Genomic DNA, 27942 nt, shown 5'->3' with positions numbered 1-27942 from the left:
CGTCGAAGCAGTTGTGTAACAATCGAAATAATTCTCAAATCTTGGCGAAGGTCTGTCTTCCGCAAAAAATAAATATCTTCATTTATTAGGTGATACCGAAGAATAGTAAAAATCCTATTAACTCAATTCAGCCAGCTTCGCTTAAGTGCTGTAGCAATTCACTATAGCCGTCATGGTTATTATCTGGTTTCTCTCTACATGATAACTTTTCTTCAACAGGTTTCGAGTGTAATATCATTTCCATTTTGTTTGAGGTCTCGTTTATGGTGTATATTGTATTTCTTAGCTTAGGTCCAACACTTGGAATTAGTCCATAAGGAAGTATTCATTTCGCACTAGATAAACGATGACGATCAAGAAAAACGCTACTGAAGCCTTGCAGTTTTCTAATCATGGTCACAAAAGATTATAAGTAGTGTAGCCAAACCTATTATCATTGGTTTATGGAAAGTATATGTCGTTAAAGAAACACATCTTAACACGCTTAAGCATGTAGCTTCAATATATCAAGAGGTGATACTTAAAGAAAAGTAATTCTGTTGTAGTATGAAATTTTGTGTGCAAATTCACACTTAAACATCCAGCTGACCCAGGTTACGACTTTCACATTCCAATATCCAGTTTTCCCGGTGTCCTTTCGCCCCTCGCAGGAAGCTAATGACTTGTAAATGCTGAAACCTGATAAGAAAGTGCGAACTAGTACGTAAATGGAGCTTTTCCTTGCCGAAGTCGTTATCTGTTTAATATAAGCTTAATACTCTAGTTTGGTTTGTAATTTCAAGTGACTAATGGTGTGATTAAAATATGCCAGTTGTGAATTGATGATCTACCATTGACAAGGACTTCAACGGTGGTGTATCACCTTTATTAACCCAGTTAAATAAATATGATTTATCCGTAATGTAAATGCAAAAATTATCACTCTTTCGCCCCATTAATTTTGTTAAAACGCGTTCTGTCCATCTGAAAATAATTGGAATGAATTCTAAGTGTTTAGGTATGTAAATAAACATGTCACACTAACGCATGCATAAGTAGAACCAACCCCTACTTCTGCTCACGAAGATGCCCCAAAATTTCCGTTTTGTGTCTGACGTTGTGTTTATATATATATATATATATATATATATATATATATATATATATATATATATATATATATATATCCGATTGTAAAGTTATACACCAATTACACGACGATACACCCAACACGTATGAGTTAAATTGAACTTTTTTCTCTCATAAAAGTAAATTTTGTTAAATTCGTCTTCTTCGCTAATTTTTATTTTAAAATAGCATTCGCTTAAGATGACTAACGCTGTTTTTAAGTTTTTTGATGACTTTTTCTGAAACATAATGACAATATTGTTTTCTTAGTCTTTCTAAAATTACCAGAGCTCATAACTTATCGCAGATAAAGTTTGCGAGGTGGTCTTGCCGGTGCTTTCGCACAAAAGATATATATTACTTGACGTTTCCCCTCAAAACGTTAAATATTCTTCATTTCCTCATGATATGTGCACGGAAACTCATATGAAACTGTCATGCCACTTATCAAAACATAAGCTCAGGTATACGCCAGACGAATTCAAGGCCTCTTTCCTACAGTATTATAGAGAAAGAAATATCTGCTCAACACGTTGATAACCTTGTGCTTTTAATATGCGCCCAGTGAATAGAACCCGTTCTGTAGCAGTTGGGAAGCCGTGAATCCAGTGTCGGGGATCTAGCTATTTTTGTATCGTGGAGACCTTGATGAGATATCGTGAAAGCACTAATATTTGTGTAATGATCAGTTATCAGCCGCAATAACTATTTGTAAGTTTTCTAAGGAAGTATTTTCGTGATATTTTATTTACATCATTGACCAACAAAATAATTTGTACCAAAAGACTGTATAATTTACCCATAGTATTATCCCCAATATCTACAAACAAGGATGAAATTATAACTGAACCGTAGTCTTTTTTGCCCTCTCCAATTCTTTCACGCAACTGCCATTTAATTGTAATTTCAATGGACTTAGTGCGTGTTAAACATGAGAGGGGGTAGTGAGGAATTTTTCGTCTTGTCTTACAAATAAAATTATTTGATTCAAGGAAATGGTTTCACTGACAATAAGAATAGTGAATAACAAAATCTTAACCAGAAGGATCTCGAATTACTAGATAGCTTGAAGTGCGACCGAAGGATGTCCAGCTCGATTCCTGCTTTAACTCATTATTTGCGTTAAATCCAATATCCATTTTCCCACTTTTCATCCAAAGGAGGTGCATATTTTGGAATGTCTAAAACTTAATAATTTGTCCCTATCAAAATTTTATATTACTCGCCTCGTAATCTAATCAATTTTCAAGAAAAATTAAAACTTCCATTTCGATCAGCATTTGGTTAAAATAAATAAAAGTGCGAAATATACGGTCTGGTGAAATAACTATAACTAGCCATAAGTTCGACACGAACGTTAGGTCGCGCAAATGAATTGTCGAACTTGAATTAGAATTGTTGCTTTCATTTACAGTGCTGGCCGCACTCGTTACTAGCGTTAGTGAGAGATGTACTCATTTAATGTTGCAGGGTGCTCATAATGGTAAATCAATTCATTAGACAGCCCTAAAGAGCTCAACCCACCCTCTGAAAAACGCCTGATCGAGAAAGTGGGCGTACTGAACCGTACCTCGTATACAAGCAAACTCAATTTAAATCACGATTTTCCGTCCTAATCATTGCGTTTCATTGTTTGTGCGATAAATAAATATCTTCGCATAGGTTGCAATTGTGAAAAATAAGTTCCAAAAGCTACCACCTTCTCAGAATCAAATATTCAGCACACGTATGCTTCATTCAAGGGAAATCCCATTTGGATATAGTAAAAATGTTAGGGTGGGGAGGACCGCCTCGCTTCTTCCCATGCGCCAACGGCCAAAATTCACCCCAAAGCTTACACCCGCCTAAGTGATCCGATTGCGTATTTATGGGGAGCCTGCCGGTTTTATTTTTGCTCCTCTATGAGCACGAATCCAAATTCCGAGAGTCCATGAGATGTGGGCGAAATGACGCGCAACTAAATCGTCAGGGCAGGGGGCGCATCTCTCTCTCCTTCAAGAAAGATTCATTGACTATTTCTTGCATGCGCTGCTTATCACGATTTTCAGGGTCGTTTTCCGCTGCACTTCCGTTGCACTTCCCGCTTCAGCTTCCGGTTCCTCCTCGGGAACCACAGGAGTCGAGTATGTTTTCATGCCCGGATGGCCATTTCATCGGGCTCTTCCATCCTCGTGCGAATCGATGGGAATCGAATTTCACCTTCTTACCGAACACGGTCCATTCTGGACAAGGTCCGCTGGACCTCGTCCAGCATGCGAAGAGATCCGCTACAGGGACCAAGGGTTTTCAAATTCATTAATTTCCCAATCTATGCGATCCCTAATTTTGATCACGACGGTTGAAACTATCGTATCAAAGGCATAGAGAAATGCCAGATATAATCGTCCCGTTGACTTTAAAAGCCTGTGACTGTGGATTTACCAACACCAGCGAAACACTCCGCTTACCAGCCGAGGCTTACGGCAGGGGTTGTTTGGCTCAATATTGATTTTTTTTGTGCGTTATATAATTGGAGCATATTATGCCACGGCACAGGATTTGAGGCAATAATGTAAAGAGTTCGAAGGCTTTTTTGGTGTGGGTGTGGAGGATGAAAAAAATTGAAATGAATGGAAATTAAATAAACCTATAGGGATTTATTGAATAGGCTAGAAATTCAAAGAAGGATGGAAAAATGGATTCAGGGGGGGGTATCGAGTGGCAATGGAAAGTTTTAAGACGGTGAAATAGGGTAGAATGTTGAGTAAACAAGTTAGAGGAGGGAAAAGTAAGGGCATCTTGCACGAAATGAAGGAAGCCGATGAGAATGGGAAATGGAGGAATGGTTTGATGTAATGCGAGTTTTATTAATATCTATTTAGCTTCCTGTTAGGTTGGACATGGTAGTGTGGCGGTGTTTAGTTCTTGGACATGAATTTTACACGCTCATTGGCCCGGAGACTATTCTCTTTAATGATACTGATTCTAATTCTGATACTGACTTATCTTTCTCTATCTGCGAGACCTTGTAGCCCCGATAATTTCAATGGAGATGTTGTGAACCGGCTCCTGTGATTCGTTGTAGTGGCAAATATCGCTAAAGGTTGAGTTTCGTATTGCGAAATATGGACAACAGTGATGAATGAGAATGATGATTGAGATGATGAATGAGAATGATGATTCATGTGAATAACGAAAACTCAAGTGCGTTACGGCGATATAAAAATCAAGTGGAAATCTTTAAAAGCTTTTGAGATGCTTCATTTCTTTCATTTTTCCTCTCTTTATTTAATTAATGAAAGAAATAATTCTATTAAGCCTCCTACTCTGTCCCACGACGTTATTCAATTAAGTCACATGAATAACGACCAAATTCTTTCTCATTTTACAGAATCTCATCGAGTAATAACCGTTTTTATAAAAGCGTTGTGGGTGATTAGTCAATTTTAGGCAGAATTGAATGCGCGTTATGTTTTGCGAGAAAGAAATCATTTGACTGCTATTGATAAGCGTAGTGTGCATTTCGCTATTTTTGTTTAATCGCACCAGTAAACATATAAGCAGTATTGGTTAACTGCAGTTTTGAAACTCGACCTCGAATCTACTGAGGGAATCTAACATCTATTTAGCTGAACAAATGCTCGAATGTCTTTCCGGTACTATCGGTTCGATTTCTTGGCCAATTTGTCACTTCCGTATTTATCTCGACATTTTCCTGTTGATCACGCGTGAACCCGTCGGGGCAGAATGCTACATCCCTCTAAGTCTTGGAAGGTCCTTACTCAAGGTTCAAAATGTGTGTGGACACATTTCCTTATGAAGCTGAGATTATGGTCGAACATTTCATATGGAGGTAATAACTGTCTCATCGATTGTTGTATGGTTTTTTTTCGAGTTGGATAATATGTATTTACGAGAAGATAACCAGCATTGCTTATATATTTACTTGTGCGATTAAACAATAACTCAGCGAAATGTATACTACGCTTATCAGTGGTAGTGCTTGTATACATCCGCGTCGTATGTTCGAGTGAATGTTGATGTTCTTCTGACTGTATCCTATAATTCGTTCATTTTAGTTTCCCCGAAATGGTTAAATTTACCCCAAAATTGATGCTATTTTTGCCAGCTGAAGAAATTAGCCCAAAACGTTTTCCTGTAGCAAGTGTCAGTGAATATATTTCAATTTCAAAAAAAGGCTGCATACTTCAACTGCATCCTGACGGATGACGGATCTCCGTTCCAAGGGAGAGGGGCTGGCCCTCCCGGATGTCTAGTCTCGATTTTAAGTGGACACATGGAACATTTTTTCACTCTAGAGATATCTAACTACCGTAGTTAACTTATGAATATTTTCTGTATTTTATGTACATAATTTAAATAAATATGAAAAAACGATTAGTACAGACATTTTGTAGATATAGATCGCTACGCTGGGTTTTGTGGCGCGATCAGGGATCTCTTTTTGAGAGTTATCGCTATCTCACAACGATATTTTTCCGTTTAGTGTACTGTTGTGTAGATCGTGCAGATCATCCCCAGTGCCTCGTAGTATCGACAGAAATCTCGTTGTACGTAGATTCCGTAGCTCGAAGTTAGGAGGCATTGTTTTCGTTGTGCATCGCGATAACAGCGATGATACTCGTATGAATACGCGCGCGTTTTGAAGATCCACAATCGCGCCACTCATTTTGATGAATGATGACTGGCGTGCATTCGAAGCCTTTTTAAAATGTTTTGGGAGAATAATTAAATGGATCGGACAGAGAGAAAGAAAACGGAATGAAGAGGCCGCGGAAATGGGTGGAGAAATTCGAAAAGGTAAAAGAGTGAATAAAGGAGATATTGAGAGGTAGGGGGATGTTAAAGGCTCTGATAGAAGGAGGCTCATAGGCGATTGAGAAAAAAAATTGGCATTTTAGATCCCATGCATGCAGATGAGATAAGTGATGCTGAGTAAAAGCAGTTAAACTATGCGAGGAAGAAGTTGAAATATTCATTGTGATATGTGGCGTTCAACGGCTGCCATTTTCTGAAATAGAAAGCTGGCATTTTGTGTACTAATTCATTTAATTTTTACGAAACACATTTGTAAATGGCAACATACTGATGTGCATGAAAATAGTCCATATTTTTTATTGCGGCATATTTCTCTCCGTTAAAACCAACATATAGTATGGGGGGGTGATAGAATAAACATGAACAATATGAATGTGTGTATGTATATATATATATATATATGTATATATGTATATGTATATATATACACACACACATATATATATATATATATATATATATATATATATATATATATGTATATGTATATATATACACACATATATATATATATATATATATATATATATATATATATATATATATATATATATATAATATAACCCCGTCCTCCCAAGACTAAACAAAGGCCGCATCTTTTCCCCATATGGCAATATGGCATGTGAATTCGACGTTCGTCCCCTGTAGGCTGTTGGGATGGGAACCCAATGCTTTGTATAGGGAAGATTCAGTCATGTAAGAGAAGAATAGGCTTTGCCTTAGTGGTTGCTCAGCAGTGTGTGCCCCTTGTCGATTTTTTGCTGCGTTTACGTCACTCAGTTTTAACTAGTTGAACCAAGCGTGCGGCATTCACTTATCGTGGCGCTCATTGGGTGTGAGATGGATTTACTCAGGGTTAAAAGACCGTGAAGTAATGGGTTTTCAAGAAACTACGGTGAGAGGTGGAAACGGTCTTGGTTACGGAGTGACTTGTGAATGAACACATTATCGGAATCATTAAGGATACAAATGTATTTTCCTAAAATATTGAAAGTATTCTTGCGGTTTACGTATATTTTTTATGAAATACGGTTGTTAGTTGTAAATTGAGTTATTACGTAAGCAATTATATTACGATGAGTTAAACTCGTGCAAATAAAATATGCAAAAATATATTACGAGAGTAGAATAGCCCCGCGTCAGAGTTAAATCTGCGATTAAACAATAATTAACTAGCCTGGGCATGACGAAATGGAGTCCACAGGAAAAATCTTTCACGGATGGTGTCATAGCGAAGGAATCTTCGTTTAGCTCTTCTCAGAGTACTTACGTAATGGACCACATCGCTTGAATGTCATCGAATGAAGTTGGCCGCTCTCATGGTTGGTAAATGCGACGCTAAATGGTCGAGGTTGATCGCAGAACGGAAAAACCGAATCTCGATTTTACTCTTTGATATTTCTGTGATAACATTCACCTTCCAGCTGAAATATTTTTGGGTTCTATTAGGTTATCATTTTAAGGATGAAGGAATCATTCAAAATACATTTTGTACTTCGATAAGGGTTTATCGATGTAAACACAATCGTGAATATGAATACCGATGATTATTCTAATCTGGTAGCCTTACGTTCTCCATCCGTGTATTCTAACGTTATAAATAAACTAGCGTTAATTTGAGAAAATAATAAATGCCAATATGTACCATCATTTATAAATAGTTATCAGTATGACAATTGGTAAGCAGTGGATTTCTCCTTTTATAATCTCAGATGGCTTCATTATATCTCCATAACTTATTGGATTTACATTCAACATCTCCTTGAACTATCCCGTTCGCAGTTATCCTCCGCAGTTTTTACGGCATGCTTCTTTTAGCAATTATGTTTAAGAATCAACTATGTCATAAGAGTATGCTCTTGAGTTTCACTCTTTCTGAGACGTTTCCAGCAAACTTCCTCTTATTCTTCCCCTCTCTTCATAGAATTTCATCAGTGATTCCCTCAGTCCATTTTATCTTCCATATTCTCTTTCATCGCTTTCAATTCTCTCTTTTCTCCTGCAGTTACTCCATACTCAGGTTATTGAGAAGTTTTTTCTTATTAATTGTACTGTGTCACTTCGCAAACTGCATATCAATATCATTATTTTTTCCCTCATGACTTATGAATCTACTATCTTAATAAGAAAACTCTTTCGCTTTTTCCTGAACTCGGCTAAGTAAAAGGGGTATCGGGATGGTGCGGTGGCTAACTAGCTTCCCACCCATAGGGCCCGGGTTTGAATCCCGGTGGCGTCAGATATTTTTCAGTGGTATCCCGATCCATACTTGAGTGAGTACGCCATCCGTCGAACAGTACGTTAAGCAGCCGTCCCTTGGCGCCTTTCGTTAAAACTAGGCTAATGCCCATGCCGGGTCTCTCTCTACCCTTCATCTTTTCTTGTCCATCCCTGATGGCGTAAATGATCTCAGCTGTCGGTCGCCTGCCGTAAAAACTGATAATAACTCTGCAAAGCAATCTGTTAGATGTTACTTACCTGTTATTCTAGTTTGACATGCAATAAACGTTTAGTTATATTTCCTTAAAATATAATAGTGATAGAAATAATCCTTTTAAGTCTTGCCCTCTGTTAAATCACCTATTGTCAACAAGCGTAGCATGCCCGTTTATTTCTCCTGTAAAAGATGCATTTTAAATGTTAATTTATCTCATTTGTTGCTTTTTCAATATAAACACTAAAAATATTTGGCAGCAAAACAAATATTTTTTCTATTTTTAAGTCTCTCCTTATTCTTTATTATCGTATAATAACTATTAGCTGAAAGACACTCCATTCTCGGGATGTCACCGCGTAGGTTGTTTTTCTGACCTACAACACGCGTACAAACTACGCGTTGACATCCCGAGAATGGAGAGTCTTTCATCTGAACGCCGCGAAAATCTACGATCCCATATAACTATTAGCTCTTTTTCATATAACCCGGAAATCACACCTCTCGCTGTTGGTCGTACATATTTTCTGATGCCTAACTATTCCTATTCATCTTTTCTCGCAATCAAGTTCGACTGATTATTTTTTACTCCCTTTGCTCAATTATGAGGGAATTGTGATCGTTTGAGGAATAGCTTTTGCTATTCCTGTACATTTAAAAAATGATCTTCTCATTCTTCCATCATCTGTTGCATTCTCCTCTAGATAGTTCTTTTTGATGGGTGCGTAAAATTTAATTGTTCTTCATGTTTTGTATTTACCTGGCCTTTTCTTCTTTTGCCAACGTTAGGGTTCTTTTCATAATAATTAGCATTGGACATTTTTCCGCTCAATATAAATGTCAGAGATTGGTTTGTATGATCTAAGTAGATTTTTTATCCTAATGTTCTCTTTTGGATACCATGCTATTTCTTTTTAAAATAAAAGGTAATAATTTTGTCTTTTTTGCTCTCCTTTTGAAGTGAGGAAGAAAACATTTGCAATTTTGCGCACGACTAAAAAATTTGCTTGCTGAACTTGAATCAATTTTATTTGGCCCCATCAATATTTATTTCATTTCCTGCAGTATCTATTATTTTTATTATTATTATTATTAAATGGAAATAGGAATAAATTCCGAGTATATCCTTTATGATTTATTTTTATGGAGAAAATTCACGACAGGAAAATCTTCTGTCCAAATTTCATAGTGTACTTTAATTACATATATGTAGTTTTATCCGATATTAGTAAACTGAATCCCACCACCCACTCATTTTCGATTTAGACAAAATCTAATTAACCCTCTTATCTTATAAGAAAATCGTCAACCATAAGATTCTGTCTGAATAATCATTGAGTTGTTGTACGCACGAATCTCCGTGGTATACGTATACGCGCAGGCAGACGACGTCAAAAAATTATAAAATTGTGTTAGGAAGTTAGCTTACTGATACTAGTGCCTCAAGTACTAATGAAAAAATAGAGACAGATGGCTAGGTTATGATTCTGGTGACTGGAAAAAATTATTTGAAGTGCCTGCCTGCAGTTAACCTTTTGCTAGTGGGTACTGCTTGATCATGTTCAACCTTTTTTAATGTCAAATAATTTTTATTATATTCTTAATAAATCAGAATCACAGATTTTTATAGCTTTTCTTTCCTGAAATTTTCTTGATTCACTTCGTGATGTTAAAAATCTCTAAAATGATCGCAAAATTAAAGCTTAATTCATTTTCTCCATGAAGGCAATGGTATAATATTTTTCCTGCTGCATAATGTGATATGATAAATCTAATTTTACGGGTGTGTGCTAACCAGCGATATTTTATATCCAATAATCTTAAATATTTCGGCAAATTTTCGCAGTAATAAATATTTGCTGAGGGCTGCTTTTTTTAAGATGTAAATTGTTGGTAGCGATGTTTCAAATAGTCTGGCCTCTGTATTCTTGGTGGCATTAGGTGTAAATGATCTTCTCTACAAGTTAAAAAATCAATGTAAACAATTTATTTTTGGCATTCGTACCAAAAGTTTGTATTTGAGGCAGGTTTCGGACCAGCGGTTTTGGTTTAGGGACAGCATTTACGTGCATGTCGGTATGTATTCATTTCATTATAAATCTGCACTTCATCCGCTTGATGTGAACCATATGAAATTTCAACCGTATGGTATCCTGAAAAACTATACGCTAATTCGATTTCCATTGCTAGCCAATAGTTGTTTTTGAATGCCCGTAATCCTGTGCCTTCAACATTTTGGAAAATAGCATTTCGCCCCTAACTGCTCTGGCCACAGACTCTGGCTATCTCTGTGGTGACTTTGAAGGCGTTCTTTTAACGTTTTTGATACATGTGTAACGTGATCTGGGAATACTATAAGTTTGTGAGCGAAAAATGGCGGGTGGATGAGGACGAGAATTTAGTCGAAATCACAGCTCTGCCCCCCTTTTGGTTTCGGAGGCAGAATGTGCTGATTATTGCACGTTTTAATTATCCGTCAAAATGACGATTATGTATATCAGTGAGAAAAATGTTTAAAATATTAAACTTATTCCACTTTCTCATTCTATGTACGCTAACTAAATCGTGGCCCAAGACAAGATTATGTTTTTTTCAGTTCTCTGAAATTCCACAGTCATCGAAATTTGGTGTTTAGTAACTATATGTTATTTTTTATGCTTATCACACTTTGTAAATTAAGCCTAACGGAACTATGGTAACCTATCTTTATTTCGAAAATAAGCTATTTATCCATACCCATTGGCAAATTGCCATTTAATCAAATTTGAAATTGAATTCATTCATTGAACATTCCTTCCCGAGCACAAACTTCTAGCCACGCGAAATATTTCAAAAAAGTTCAAACTAAGGGTATTTCATATTTCCGTGCAAGAAAATTTGGGAGTCGATCATGGTTACGGTTTACCATTCTTAGGATTGGTTTGTAGGTCTTTAAGCTATCGTATGACCTACCATTCTCTTAATTCCCTCCTAATTCCAATACTGATGTCTTCATCATCCTTAGCTTTTTTGTGGTTATTCCCCGATGGTATTCTTTCAGTTATGATGTACACTCATCATGCCGCTAATTGAGTCCAATTAGTTTCCGCTTCTTTTGTCTTAATAGGCTTCTCTCTTCGCCCACTCTTCGGAGCATTCCCTCGTCTGTTACTCAGTATTCATTTTTTCCCAACATTATTCTTTAACCCAATTTACCCGCCTCTTCTCATCCTCCTTTCTCTGCTGCTCCTACCGTCCTTGTCTTACTACTGTGGAAAGGCAAGCTCGAAATACAAGTTTAAATGAAATTCTCCATGATTAAACTAATACTATTTACCGTTATTATTTTCCTCTCCTAATTGTCGAAGAAGGTTGACTGCTAGCTTCCCTTGCGCTGTTCCCTCTGCGATCTTTCTCTGGATTAGATTTATGTACAAATATTTTTCCTTTTCTTTCATTTTTGAGATGGTCAATATAATAAAATCGATTGTGTGACATGATCATGCCCTTTCATCTATTTCTTCCCCTACCTATTCAATATCTTTCAACTGATGGTTGCATCACACATTTTGGTGTCACGCTAAATGTCGTGAAAGCAGTTGTGAGTGCTGTCTGGTGTCTGGAGGCAACACGTGCCCGATTTCGTAACGAAAATGACAGTGTTCATTTTCATTCTTTCTTTTATTTTATGGTATCAAGCAGACTGCACAGTCGAAACTTTTTTCTTAGCGGTTCGATCTGGTGCGATTCTTACCTTTGTACGAATGTCGATGTTCAATCGATAATATTGATTATGTAGTGATTTGATTCGCCCTTACTAAGAGTCCTTGCGTCAAGGATCCGATTAGGCCTGAAAGTCTGCCAAAAAACCATTTAGGATAGGCTTATTATCTATTTGGTTCGATTCTGGAACATTTCAAGCGTTTGTAAGTGCCAAAATAGTACTAAGTGTCATTGTGAGACAAATATTTGGAATGATGATGTTGATATACGATGATTGTTTTCCGGTTAATTCATTTCTATCATCTTAAATGTCATACATTATATTTTTAAAAGACTTAATGGTTATTTTTATCGGAATTGTCCAGCGGTTTAGGCTATGTTATAAAGACCTGACTAACATGACAGAAATATCATTTAACCCTTTCTGCAAATTAAAATAACTCATTCTTGAGCTCTGTATATTTTACACCTCCCGTAATTTCATCCTAAATGCCTATTCTATTTCTCCCTCTAGCTAGCTTTTCCTGAATTCTCCTCTTTTTCATTTAATCTTGTATATTCATGCTCATATCCGTATATCGGTCATATCTTTGCGGTAACCTCTAGTATAGTTAAGACCATATCCAAGAGAAATATTGTATGTGATGATCATCTATCTTTGGGAAAAACAGAGGTGTAGAAAGCCGATCTCAGAGGTGCAGGAAAAAAACAGCGGATCTTGAAATACCCTCGGTCTTGCTATAAGAGAGAAGCCACTGCCAACACCGTCACAAAAAAATAAGCAATCCATCCTACTTCTATTTCACATTTCAGTATATAACTCGACGACGGTTGGTGTACATATTTCTTGTTATAAAGGTTCTCTTTGTATTGTACGATGACATTTTTTGTGCATGTAAGTTTTCTCTTCAAGTTTAAATACTTACGAAATCAGCCAATGTAATTCTTCAAATTTCATCGTAATTGAATCACTCCCGACAGTCGAATGTATGTTTCACATTGGAAAGAATTTCGTTCCATCCGTTTGCTTTAAAACGACTATGAAATGGCATAAAGCTTCGCACTCGTATAAAACGCTTGAACAGAATTGAATCAAGTATGCGTATCGATCACGTCAAGTTGCGACAGAGGAAGAAAAAATTCAATCCCTGTACTGCATGGATAGGTTATAATGGCAAACTAAGGCAAGTAGACTACCGAGCGAAGAGACTTGGAGGCCTTGTTTTTTAATTCGCACAATAAGTTACCCCGACGTAAACAGACTGAAGCATTGGCATGTCAATACATATCTCCCTTTTACGGACTTCTCTCCCTGCTTTTCGCAGCCAATGAATTAATGCCCTGTATCCCCTTAGTCACATGCCCTTGGACCTATTATTCTTAGGTTAAGGTTTACAATAATTATAATGGCTGATTTTTCATTTTCCGGTACTCTTAATTTCACTCCAAAGCGTTTCGAGGTGTTATATGCCTACGCGAAATTAATACATCACCTTTGGGAATCTCACTGAGGTTAAGACCAGTGGGACATAAAAATCCTGTCGTTTGACAAAGCAGATTCTTAAATAAACATCCTCCGGAATGAATTCGTAAGTGTACTAGCGAATGAGCAATTCGTTCCAGTGGGCTCTAATTATCTCTGTCATCTACTCCTTTATTTATAGAAGTGTTAAATCTATATCATTCTAGCGCAAAAGGTTCCGTCGTTGCCATATTTCACATTTATTGGGATATTGCTGGAGTATTGACCAACATTTACGGGAGTATTCAACTACAGTAGATGCCATTTCACTCAATACGTAACGCACAAAAATTTCCATAATACTCATCCAAGGGTGAGAGCACTGATTTTCGTAAGGCGCTCGAGTTATCATCACATAGGCTATGGACAACAAAAATACTATCGCCCGTCTTCATATTTCACGCTACGGATTCAACGTAATACGATGCCTAATGCTAATCGCTAATGAATGGAACTCAGTTACAAGATCCAAGATCCTAAACCGTGCGTTAAAGAAAAATCACGTTGTGGTTAGCGATGGCGATAACGCGTAAAAGTAGATCCGTGATCGATCTCCATGGACAACTAAGAGTATATGTCTAGAACCATTGGAGTCTAATTTGGAGTGTGAAAGAGAATTATGGGAGTGGATTAGAAGGGATCTTGATGAAGTGTATAAATGGGGTCGAGAACACCTCGACTGAAACTTATCACAATTGGTTTAATTTTATGTCCCCTCGAATTATTATGTAAGATTGTAAATATTAGCTGTCGCAAATTTACACGAAAAGGAGACGTTTTTAAATCTGTAGATTAGAAAATGCTTGTTATAATTTTTAATTTCCTTAAGACTGTCAACAATAATATATGGAACCACGGATAAATGACTTGAACTCAAACATGGATTCTCTTTTTTAAATCAAGTCCTAGACTTGTCTCTATTGAATCTCATGTGCTACGAGTACTCTATATAGTCTGACAAGAGTACGCAAAATGGCAACGCTTCGTAATATTTGGTAACCTTCGTAGCATACAATGACCTCTCCTAACTATACGCAAGCAAAACACTGTTTTTATTATATTTCCGGATTTCATTAATTTTTGATATCCCAAGATAAAAGTAGTTTCCATCTTGTAACCGTGAGTTAAGGCTCCTCACATTCATCCACTATTCTTATACATTGACTGATAAATACCCCGAGGGCAGGGTACTCATAATTGTTATTCAAAATCTAATATCGATTAGATTGTTTCGTCCATTTTCTAAATCACTCCAGAATTAAATGCCATTTTCAATTGTTGTTAAGCATAAACACAGTAATCAACCCGAGGGTCGGTTTGGTTGGTGACGGTAGAGTTCACCCAGTACTAAGCCCGACGGCGTGTGAAATTCAAACATCAGGGAGGCCCTGTGCCGGTTATGGTTTCCCAGGAAGATCTGATACCCGAAAAATCTTAGCTTGAGTGGAGCTGCAGATGCCCAGAGAGGGCCCGGGAATCGAACCCGAGCCCTCCGGTCAGTAGTCCCAACGCTATACCCCTGAACCACCGCGACCCACCCATTATTGATATTTGATCGTACAACACATACGTCACGCTCATTACAGTACTGGCTCTGGTATTATCTCCGGCTCCTTTTTTTCCGCAAACTTTTCTGTGCACGAACCTATGACGTTAATGCGTGTGTCCTGCGTCACTAACCGTGATGTGCACTCGCGTCCGTTCTGTCCCTCGTGCGCCGGAAGCATTCGCGTGCTTTGTCGAGCACTCCATTCGAAGAACGAGCCTCGGCCCTCAGAAATCTAGCACCAATATCCCTTCTCGCTCCCGATCGGATCTCGCAGCACACTTGGACGGTGAGATTGGATTAGAGGAGTCGCGTGGAGCGGAAAGATCTCGTCGAGACGTTTTCACCTCCGCTTTCCTTGACGTGAGAAGGTCAGAGCAGGTCGTATTGGTTTCCCAGTTGGCTCGCCATTTTTCCGCTTCTCACAGTCTAGATGTTGCGTGGAGTGATGGCCCGCGTGAGCGAAACCGACGGAAAAAAGATGGCAATGAAATCGTGCGTAAGGCTTAAATTTTTTTGGAAAATCCGGACCCAGTGTTGTCTCGGATTTCAAAGAAAGCTAATGTCTTTTACTCTTACTGTGTTCGCAAGACTGAAAGATAATCGATTCTTTCCCTTTTTCCTTTTCGATGGCGATAAAATCTGGTTGTGGGTGGCGCCAAGCAATACATCTTTATTTCCCGTCGTGTTAACCGCAATCCTTTTCATTTCACATATGAAATGAAAAAGATTTAGATTTGTATTTATTAACTAGATACCTTAGCAAAGTGAAAAGCTGGATGATTTATTGGCATCAGACTTTCAGCGAAAATCAAGGCCGTAACGAGAAAATATCTGACTCTTTATAACCCCTCCAAGTGTCTGTGGGGGTGTTTCTTTCCCAGCCTAATTGCTTTCCCTCCCTCATAAAATCGACTTACTGGTCTTTCTGGGTGGTGGCTATATGGGTGCTATAGGAAGAGTTAACCATTTTGTCAATATATCTCGTCGTTTTAACTAAATCGAACCTGTGTCGCTGCCCTTCAGTACTTACGAGTGCAGTATCTTGCCATGGATGCTTGCTTACTTATTGCGATGGAAATGTTTTAATGTTATCAATAATTATGTTTGTTGTCTTGCGAGTAAGATGGTGTTCCCGGGTTAACGCGTGAGTTTTGCCGAGTAAAACGAAGTCATCATGATTTTAAAAGAGGAAGAAGAAAATATTGATTTCTGATTTAGTTTTAAGATCAAATTATGCTGCTTGTAGTTGTTTAGTCCATAAATTAGTTAAATGAAGCATTTAATTAAAAATTCAACGAATTACAGAATTAGATATTAAGTCGATTAATTTTAGTAATCAATTAGTTTGATTAATGTCATGATTCCGTTGATTTAATTAATAGCTTTAATTAATTATTTTGCTTAATTTAATTAATTTGTTGATTATTCCATACTCTGATGTGACATTCGAAAAAATGTCCCTAATTCCGTCGGATTTGAATTTCCGGGCAATAAAATGGAAGTTGAAATTTCGGTCAGTACCTATGGTGATGTTCACCGCTCGGGGAGAGGCAATCTCTCAGAACTCCTAGGCAAAAAAATCTGTGTTTAGTCAACTTCAGGTCTATTTTATTCATTCTACATCGTTGTTTGGCGACGATTTCCACCGATTTCTAGTACATACCGTACACCGTAACGGTAGAACATGAAGCGTTTAATTTTCTGGTGTACTATTTTCTACATAGTGGAAAGGTACTTTAAATGTAATCAATAAACAGCTCAATTCAATGTTATGCAATCCTATGACTCTTTTTGGATGTGGCACTTGAGAATCTTGTTCAGTGAACTTGGTTAACCAAAGCTGACGTGGTTCGCTGACTACCTCTCCCTGCGTCTTTTCGTAGGCATTTTGTAGAACGTTGGATGCCTAAAAATGTATCCAACTCTAGTATTCACTCTACTTTTCACACGTTATTTAGGGCTACCTTTGAGCTCCATACTCAATGCGGAAGACATAATTGGTCGGACACAGGAATTCAAATAATGTCTGGAATTCTTCCGAATAATTTTACGTCATCGCGTTAATTTTTCCCTTCAATGAGTTCATTGCTTCGAGTACTTTCAATACTCATTTTACTTCGGACTTGTTTTGTGTTGAGTTCGAGGAACCTGTTAAATTAGAACGGCATGGCATCGTATCGCCAATTGGCGTCACTTCTTCCGCAGGTGTCGGGTTACCCGGCGTGAAGAGGGGCCTCTTGGTAATTGTCTCTGCTGAATCAGCTGAGGTCCAGGATTGTGTTGATTTTATTGTTGCTACCATTCCGAAACTTATTTTCATATATGAGTATTATAAAACAAACTACGTAGCATTGTCCGCGCCAGTGGAATTAAGGCGTGTCCAGGGAAACTTAGTCTTGCCTGTGCAGTCTATGGCTCTCAGAAAGCATCACAAAACCCCAGTTACGTGCATGAGGATAGGTACTCGGAAGAAACACGATAGTCGAGATTTTTTTCATGTATTTTCTGTATCTTAAGGTCTGTAGCCACCTCACTTCTCTATCCATATGGTCACTGAGGCGCTTTTATAAGATGAGAAGTTTAAAAGTCAATTTTGTGCTCAAACGAATTAAATATCGAAGCCGTCGCAATCTGCTGTAGCGATATGGTGCAAGAAAACATTTAGTTAGCCTCAAATAAGGAGATGCAGGTTTTGAAAATGTAAATCGAGTTTACCTGTTATTTAGATATCGATGGTGCTATTAAAATGAAGTAAGTGTGTCATGGGTACTGCGTTAGAACGATTCGGATTAAATATGCAAGCATGAAGGTTTTTACTGCATGTAAATAACGATTCGCGCGAATTTGTTTTTCGTGCGAACGAGTCAAATTAATGATTTAATTACTATCTGTTCTTTGTTTCATAGTTTGACAGAACTATATGTAGGTCAAGTAGTTTCAAGGCACCCTCTCACCTGATCATAAAACCAAGGCCTCGTGAAAAAACTACTGTTTTATTCCTCCACAAACTCGAATAGGCTTCTTGCCGGATGGTTTAATCATGATTACATTTTTCACAAGCTCCTTGAAAATTGTCGGCGCTTGATTGTGTTTAAAATTTTACCTTACCCCACTCATGAAAATCATCACTTTTCCCCATGACGTTTATCCGTTGTCGCCAATGGGCACTATTCAAATTGATATGCTTGCTTATTCAGTCACGAATATTGCGTCAGCAACATTCCGTTCTCCTAAATGGAAGTAACGAAATTTAGGCGTCATTTGGAACCCAGCCAGTTGACGTTAGTAACAGTCTTGCAGATAACGTTTTGAAAAATAAAATACCATTGATAATTGGCATCAATTAAGACGTAGCAATACGTCAATCAGGCTAACCCCGAAGAAAGTTTCCGAAATTTATTTTTAGTAGCAGTTATTCTTAGTTACTCATCTATCACAAATTTCTTCAGTTTAGTCGCTGCGATGTAAAGCAAAAAACCGTTAATATGGTATAAGCAAATGTCTCTTTTTATGGTAACTAGTGTTTGCGCAGTTATGGAGAGAATAAATGATTGGTACAGTCATACTGAACTAACCGAAAGAGCATGCGAGTCCTCTCAAGAAATCTTCTGAGATATCCCTCCCACTTAATTGTTAAGAGCATTTTAAATTGATGCATTCTTAAAATTTTATCTCAGGGGAAAGGATTAAGCGTTTTGAATTCGGACGCATTGATTCACTCGATAAAAAAATAAGTTGTTGGTCGAACAACCTCTCTGTATGCATACATCTGATGGCATAAATGGATAGGAAACTCGTCAAAGTGTAGGATGTTTCCCTGCAGACTTTACTCGTAATTGAGCCCCCTCGGTGAAGTCAATTTTTCAGGTGGTTGCCCTTCTTCGAGAGAACTCCGTTTTCTGTATGTTGCATTGAATGAAAACTTGATATCATTCGTCATAATGATTTTTTTGTTCAATTAAGGAAATAGCGTTGGCTTCAGGTACCCTATCATCAAAACTAAAAAGAATGAAACATTATGTTGGTTTTAATGCATTAAAGTGATTGTACATTTAGAGCACAAATATAAAAAGTAATTACATTAATGCCTTAATTAAAATGCGAACGTCCCCGGACGACCCTAAACTGGCATCAACCCAGCATATCCCCCCGTCATCTGCTACCCGTGGCGCGTCTCTCAAAACTACAAGTCAGTTACAATTGCCCTGTTAAAAAATATGGATGTATTTGTATACTTAACGGAAAGTATGCCTTTTAAAATAATACTGTAGTTTACAGTGGCACATAATTACATTGTAAGTAATTATTTTCTCTCTAATTTTAAAAAAGGAACAATTTTTAATGTTCTAATAATTAGATTTAGTTAAACCATTATAAACCGTATGCATGGTGGAAGATATGCATCATTGATGTCAAAAATTGATTTTCATCTAGAAAGCCCTTTATTAACGAACTAAAAAAGGTAATTGCCTCGTGACGATTAGGAAGGTTACCAGACTTAACGCTACCCGTTGCAAGCCTTCCGTCTTTCGTCCCAAATGGCTGAAGTCATTTATGGATAATCCCTTAAAATTGAAGAAACCTAATATTGGACGAACAGCTTTGTGCAGGTACTTGAAACTCTCTTTTTCGAAACTGGAACTCTACAGCATATACAGGGTTCGTCCGGAAAATAAGTGTACTGAGCTCAGGAAAAAAAAATTATTACACTTTTACATATCTTAAGCTAATATTCCTCAAAATAGGACCCTTGTGAGTCGATACACTTGTTCCAGCGGCGTTCCCATTCCTGGAACGCTCCCGCGAAGGCATCATCGGGAACCTCTCGAAGACACGTCGTCACGGCCTCTTTGACGGCGTCCAAAGTCCCGTATCGCGTTCCTTTCAAACTCCTCTTTATCTTCGGGAACAGAAAGAAGTCCGGTGGTGCCAAGTCCGGGCTGTAGGGCGGGTGCGGCAGCGTTGCCACGCCGTGCTTGGCCAAGAAGTCCGACACGATAAGCGCGGTGTGAGACGGCGCATTGTCGTGATGCAGCCGCCAGATGTTTTTGATCCCTAATAATCTCGTGCACTATTGTTTTTGGCACATTACACTGCTCTGCTATCATCCGAACACTAAGACGACGATCAGAGTTCAGTACATCGCGAACTTTTCGCACATTTTCGTCGGTGAGTGTCGTTGATGGGCGTCCAGGCCGTGATTCGTCGTCGACCTCTTCTCTGCCCTCCACGAACATCTTGTGCCACCGAAAGATCATGTTTCTGGACATGGCTGACTCCCCGTAAGCCTGGTTAATCATACCGACAGTTTCGGTAGACGATTTCCCAAGCTTTACCGCAAATTTGATGGAATAACGCCGCTCCAAAAACTTCGGCATCGCGTTCCGTGACGTGGGTCGAGGTTCGCGTTGACAGAGCTCCTCACTACACCACAGCTCAGAGCCGACTGCCTTTTTCAGCGTCGCTTGCCAACATACCCCCCTCCAATCGCAGCCCGTCAGAGCGGTGCTGGGCGCGCCTGGAGCGGCGGGAAAAAATCAGTACACTTATTTTCCGGACGAACCCTGTATATCATAATGCGCATTACGATTAAAGGAAATAGGAGAATTAGCTCTCCACTGTACCTGCATGTTTTTGTACTTAGGCTGCTTTTCTGCAAAACCCTGCGGGTCGGCCCCGAATTACTTGACAATAAGTAAGGGTCTGTCGTCAGATTTACCCAGTGCGGGCGCAATCCCAGTGTCGGAAAAGAACAAAGCACTATATTCTATAATTCAGATCTTCTTTTAAATAAAATGTAAGTAACTTTCATGAACTTCACCAGCCTACCTGTTTAATTTACGTTTAGAAACAGAACTCACGAACAGCCTAGGCTTAGTTTATCTCTTTATTCACTGTTGCCTTTTCAGTACGTATCGTACAAGTTACTCTTTATTAGTACCAGACTATGGTTTCGACCTTCACTATTTTTTTGAAGACCTGCAACAAGTCTTACTTTTCCACGTCTCTTACAAAGCTATTGGTCATGGTAGTTGGTCATTGTGCTAGTAATATGCAAAAGAAATTTTGCTCTACTGCGCAAATTTAAGTGGACGATTCTTTAACGCAAAGCTTTTAAAATCTCTTCTCATATTAAAGGTATACGTTCTGTTTGATGCGGCTCTTTTCCTTTTTCAGTCGGTGCTGTAGTATATGCTTTCAAGATGAAAGAAGACAATTTGTTTTCCCACATCGAATTTTTTCATTACGACCTAGGCTTCGTTACAGCGTAACGTCTTCAGGTTTCCCTCTACCTGAAGACGTTACGCTGTAACGAAACCTAGATCAAATAAAAAATTCTTTGTGAAAAAGCAGTGTCTCCTTACATCATGAAGGATTTCCACCATATTCCGACCGAAACTGTGTGTCATGTATATGCTTTAGTTGAGCGTCCTTAACGAAATATCGTTTCATGACAATCCATGGCGTGACGGATTCAACGGAATCGTCACTGCTGCTAAATGCTTGAGGAAGTTCAGAATGAAAGTGTAAGGTCTATCCCAAAAAGAGTATTGCTATGCTCATCTTCTATTTCGGTTCAAAAGGCGTTCTCCGCAGAGTTTTTGCATCGGGGTCGGAGTCCAGTGAATTTTACTAGTAAGTCTTCGAAAGGTTGCGAAAATCAGGGACGGACAATGTCCAGTGAATTTTACTTGTAAGTCTTCGAAAGGTTGCGAAAAAGAGGGTAATGCGTCCGGAAGGAGATATTTGCAAACTGAAGAGGCTGCACCACAACAACGTGTCGTCCCACACCGCCTTCCTCTTGACCGAGCACTTGGCCAAGTGCAAGGTGGCAACGCTGCTCCAGTCGCCCTTTAGCCCCGATGTGACACCGCTGGACTTTTGTTGCCAAGAATAAAAAGGAGCTTGACAGAGAAACATTTCGGAACGCTGGATAACGTCAAAGAGGCCGTGACGAAGTGCCTGGACGAGGTTCCCGTCGACGCATTTCAGGAAGGGGCCGCGACTGACATCAGTGTATTGGTGCACAATGGTGCCATTTTGAAGAATTTTAGTAATCTGTGCTTTGATCTGCAATTAAATTTCCTCGGATTTATTCCAATTATTTTTGGGACAGATTATGTATTCTGCCCCTGGTAGTCAGTCACATGCTTACCATTCTGTCGTGCCTAGCGTAAGGTGAATGAATGCACCGTCTTTAGTTAGTCTTGTTTACTTCCAGGAAATCAATAATCCTCTTGCTGCTTTCAAACTATCGACCTCATTGAGCCCAGACGAATTAAGCTTCTGACCGGATTACTCCGTTAGTTAACGTAATTGCCAGTCAATGTAGGGAATCACTTGCTTGTAATCCCGTTGGGGTGTGCGTATTTTTGCCATGTGCCTCTCTCTCTTAAATAGCTTTATATGTCCAAAATAAACTTCGCCTTTGAAATATGCCAAGATCCCATGACTGGCACTTCTACCGCTCGGGATTTTTTGGAAACTACCTGCAAAGTGGCTTGGCATTCGTAGACAGACCATCTCCCCCTCAGCTCTTTAATGAATAAGACGGGGACGAGGTTCAATGGATCGCATTGATAGGCGCCATAATGTGTTCCTCGCGTGTTCATGAGGTCAGGGCCCTCGAAGTTCGGGGGGCTCTTTGTGAATAAATGGTTAATTATGAAAGTAAGGCGCATGATTTTATTGCGACGCGACTATCCATGGCAGCGCAGTAAAACCGGTCGGGAAATGTGGTGGGGGGTCTGCCCTTCCAACACAGCAGGTCGACAGTTTGCACCGAGTAGTCTGAGCGGAAAGACGTGCCTCCGCGTGAAGTGTGCTTTTCGACTTTGTAACACGGCGCGATGGAGCGCCCAGCTACACGTCTCGTGCCTCCAGCCACACACCCTTCATCGTTACGAACTTCCTGGCCCGGAGCACCACCCCTTACAGTCCCGACTTGGCTCTGTGCGACTTTTATTTCTTTGCCCGACTCAGGAAGAGAGCTGAAAGGAAAGCATTGGGAGACTGTGGAAAACAACCAAAAGTATGTTACAACATTCCCAAGAGACATTCCCGTCAAGGAGTTTCAAGGTGCCTTCCAGGCATGGCAGACACGTCTCTGCATGTGTCTTCATGCAGGGGGAGATTATTTTGAAGAATTTTAAGCATTTGTGCAAGTACGATTAATAATTCCAATTGTCCCAGAGAATGCACAGTACTTTTATAGTGGAGCCTGTATCCATTGAGAACATAAATCATTGGTCATTAGATGACTGGGAAGAGAACATGGGGGTGAAGCCCTTTAAGTGGTATTTCATATAGGTAGGCGAAACTAGAGTTTTGACTTGGAGGAGAAAGGGTGAGACCATCGGATTGTCATCCCCTGATCAAAGGAATTAACGGTACCCTTGGCAAATGAGTGACTTCACAGTATGGTCTCATCCCTATGTCCCATCTATAGTGACTGCATTTTCTGTAGTCGACCACATGCTTCACTCCAAAATTCTGGTCCCAAAGCAGGCTTATGAAAAGCCCAAGGAAACATCTGATTAAGACTGGAAATTGATATCAACTTAAAAACGCACCGCTATTCACGATGAAAATTCATTCCCTAACGTCATCTCTTGTAGCTTTTAAAAATACATTAGTAGGTGGCTATTTATGAGGATTAACAGTGAATGATATGGTTTTTTTAATTGTTACAATAATATTTGGTCAGTGTATATTTATTTCATTGTTCATCTGCCATGTTTTCCATTCAAATTCCATGTAATGTGTAATGAACAGCCATGAATTAATAATCATGGAGTGTTAAAGTTTAAAGTGAAACACACTCAAATATGCAATTAATCTAAAGCATGCTTTGCAACAAACATCTCAACATAGTTAAGTGATGTTTTTTTTATTTCATTTAAGGGGGCTCGTGTATGGATTCCAAATCCCGATACTGTTTGGGAGGGAGCAGAACTAGTAGAGGACTATGTTGGCGGAAATATTATTCGTGTGTCCACCAAGAATGGAAAGGTAAGTTTTCCCTTCACTATATTATGGTTAAAACATAGTTTAACCATAAATTAGGCTTATATCAATCAGGTTACATCATTGGACTCTGGATTTACAAGAATATCAAGGGTACCCATATGAGGTTTCATGATGCAAACATTTAAATTTTGGTGAAAGGCTCAAGAGAAGGGACCCAAAAGTTTTAAGAAGAAGGAAAACTCATTAAAATAATTGCTCTATTTTTAAAGTCAAGTAATGGGCATAATTATTAAAATACATCCAAATGGTATTCTCTTACACATCATTTATCGCTTTCACATTTGAATCAATGTAAAAAATAATCATTTCTATTATTATTATAGCTTATAATGTGATACTATTGCTGGTACAATACTGGTAAACACAATATACATTCATTTGAACATTCATTTTATATTTTTTAAATTAAAATGGAATATGTTAGTAAAAAGATATATTTAAACAGTGGCTCTAATTTTTTTGGTTGATTTGTATGAATAGATGGATTGAATTGATGTTCAGAAGGGATGAATAATAGAGCTTGGATGAGTGGGCATCTCAAGTTATGGCCCGTGGCCATGACTGGGGATGACACAGATCTATAACTTGTGAAAATGTTTGTAACCACCACAGTCATCAACCTGTATATCAATTTAATAAGTGAGGGCAGAGCTCATCAAGTACCCTATTACTTAGCCCACGGCATGTGATATTTTTCCATCGGGGTTGGGAGGCCAGTTCTTTTACCTGTGCTGCCTATTGTTTCCTAGACAGATCTGGCACTCCAAAAATTGTTAGGTGAAGCTGGGAATACCCTGAGAAACTCCCAGAAATTGAACCCTAACCCTGTAGTCAGTAATGCTATGCTCTACCCACTGAACTACCACATCCTATAGATTGGGTGCTTATTGTATAACAAAAATTTAATCATTTTTTTAATGATGAAAATTTGAGAGGGTGTATTCTTTTTTACATGCATATGCTAATTTGGATCCAAATTATCTTGATGGATGAGATTTGTTACCCAGTATTTATATCTTTATCATTTCGTTCAGGCAGTCTGAAAATATAACCCTTCCCTGTAGTTTATCGATGATTTCCTTTGATAATCACAATCTGTCATTTACAAAGCTGAATGTCATATAGATATCATGAAAAACAAATTAGTTGTGCTTTCTTTAAATTAAATTTTATCAAAATTGGCTCACAAAATCACTTAATGTTATCATTTAGATGACATGGAGTGGCTCCCTTTTTTAAGGAAACTTGGCAAGTTGATTGTCATTTGTAAAGGGTCTCATCATTTGGAGCTTTATGGACTTCCAATGGGAGTGTACTGTGCCCAATGTCCTTTACCATTTTCTGCATAGCCTTCAGTCATGACTATCTTTCATTATATTTCAGAATGCATTAATCCTCCCTGATGCCACGAATATTCAAAACCTGCCAGCTGCAAATATTATACTCTGTTCTTAAAATACTCTTAGAGTACTGTGGAGGATGGAAGAGTGTCATTATATTTCATGGAAAATGGGGAAAAATTATGCAAGGGACTAAATAATAAACTTAATGAAGAAACCAACAAAGCCCAGTAAATGTGATGGAAAGAACAGGACTAGGATATTGAGACATTTTTGTGGCAGGGAAATATAGAAATGCTACTGCAAGAAGGTAAGATGTAGGGAGAGTGATTCTTTGTAGCAGAAGGAAAATCATGCTGACCCCATGATATAAATGAGGATAGCTTATTTCCAAGGATACTAGGTAGTAAGAGAGCAAAAACAATAAGAGAAATGCTGTTGAACTAGCAGAAATAGATAATATCCCCCAAAGAATGACTAGATAGTAAAGGGAAAAATGGGAAAGATTATTTAATACAAGCTATATTTATAAAGAAGGATTTGGTCATATGGCTTCATTAAATTAATTTTGATTTCCATTCAAAAAAAGCTATAAAGTGATAAATTTGATTTCATATGCAGCCAAGGTAGTACTGAAATGTGAGCCATCAATGGAAGGTTACAGAATAGAGTAAACATGCAAAGATGACTATGCACTTTGGACAGGGAGGGGAGCATATGACATCGTTGAAATAAAAGTAGTTTTGTCATTGAAATCTAGATTACAACAGGACTGTATGATTTTTGGATATTGAAAAGGCATTAAATGTAGTAGAAGAGTGGGCAGATTTGATGTGATTAAGGCAGAATAGAGAAGTAGCCTGCAGGAATTCATGACTATTTCAAAATCTTAATAGTAATCAGGTGGCACAGGTAAAAGTAGTGGGGAAGCATCTAAATAGACATTGATAGGCAGGATATGAATAAAAGGTTGTCCATTATTGTTAGTACCTTTTACTATAGGACTACTTTGACAATTCCTAGGAATTGTCAAAGCTGATTTGAGAAGGGAAGCTGAAATTAAAGTGGTTGGCAAGGTGATTAATTCATTTATGTATGCAAGATAAATCATACTAGTTATTCATACTTCAAAGGGACTGAAGTTATTTTGAGTACTTTATAGGAGGAACACGGCAAGTAATAAAGATTAATCTCAATAAACCCAAAGTAATAAGAATCTCAGGAAATAAGAAGGTTAATTTTAATTAGAAACGGGTAAACTAGAGCAGGTGGAGCAGTTCACAGAGTTGGGCAGTATTTTGGAGAAAAATACATGCGGTAGTATTATTATTGGGAGAAGAATAGGGTTGGAGGAGGAAGCATCAAAAAGAAGAAGGGAAATTATCGTATGTATGTGCATTAAGTAAGAATGTTAAAATCAGAGTGGTGAAGGCTTCAATATGAATTGCAGCACTGTTTGGATTCAGAATCTGATCTTTGAGGCAAGATGATCAGCATAGATGTAGAGGTTTATGAGATGTAGTTATAGAAAGGAATTAATAAAGTAGGTTGGAAATTTAGTAAGATTAACAATGAAGTTTCAAATATCATGGGAGTAAAGAATTAGTTATTTCGTGAAATCTTAGAAGGGCAGAAAAGGTGGGTAAAGGAAATATTGAAAGGCATTGGAACGTTAAAGGCCACAATAGATGGGAACATTTTGGGTAAATGGGGTAGAGAAAGAAAGGGAATAGGGTTTGGGGGCATTGTGATGACTGGTAGAAAGAATGAAGGACTGAATAAGGATTTAATATAGAGCAACCAAGAGGAAGCTCAATTATACATAGTATATGAGAGTTATTAGGAATTTTCTAAAAAATTTTTAAATATAATTACCTCTATCTAATAAAATCTAATCTAAAATAGAATCTAATAAAATGACCTTTATCTGATTATTTGATGTGTTCCTTAAATGTGGATCTTCATCATTAAAAGGATATATATTTTTACATGTGAAATAAAGAAGAACGACATTTGCAGTTGAATTCAAAATCGTATTCTTCCAATGCTTATTATAGCATTCATGGACATAAGGTCTATGGAAGTGATTATCTATTCTCTTCCTATCCTACATATTAAACCTTTGTTGAGGCATGCTTACATAAGTGTGGTAACTATACTACTTATAAGAGTGGAAAAATGTCAATCTGTTGAGAGAGCTATTTGAACTCTCTATCTATTTATTATTATTGGCAATCATATATATATATATATATATATATATATATATATATATATATATATATATATATATATATATATATCTATTTTTTAATCTGTGAAGAACCCTCATCATTAATTTCACAGTCATCATTAGTTGAAAAAGACTCTCAATACTTCTTGAATGTTATAGTTATCATTCTTGTCCTTTCTTTACTCACAACCTACAAAAAATTTACTT

At 38.0% G+C, this 27942-nt stretch overlaps 1 protein-coding gene across 2 annotated transcripts in view; it reads left to right on the top strand.

Annotated features, from left to right (window-relative positions):
- didum (dilute class unconventional myosin) overlaps positions 1-27942 on the top strand; it is a 133337-nt gene that overhangs the window by 64527 nt on the left and 40868 nt on the right. For both annotated transcript variants that reach the window (XM_071596138.1, XM_071596137.1), the window contains exon 2: positions 24037-24144. In XM_071596138.1, coding sequence (XP_071452239.1) covers positions 24037-24144 — 108 coding nt within the window. The remainder of the gene's footprint in view (positions 1-24036; positions 24145-27942) is intronic.

This window comes from Hetaerina americana, unplaced genomic scaffold (assembly GCF_022747635.1).
Source record: "Hetaerina americana unplaced genomic scaffold, ioHetAmer1.1.p SCAF_76, whole genome shotgun sequence".
NCBI lineage: Eukaryota > Metazoa > Arthropoda > Insecta > Odonata > Calopterygidae > Hetaerina > Hetaerina americana.
The sequence above is the reverse complement of the archived record's forward strand: the minus strand, read 5'-3'. Positions and strand labels throughout refer to the sequence as shown.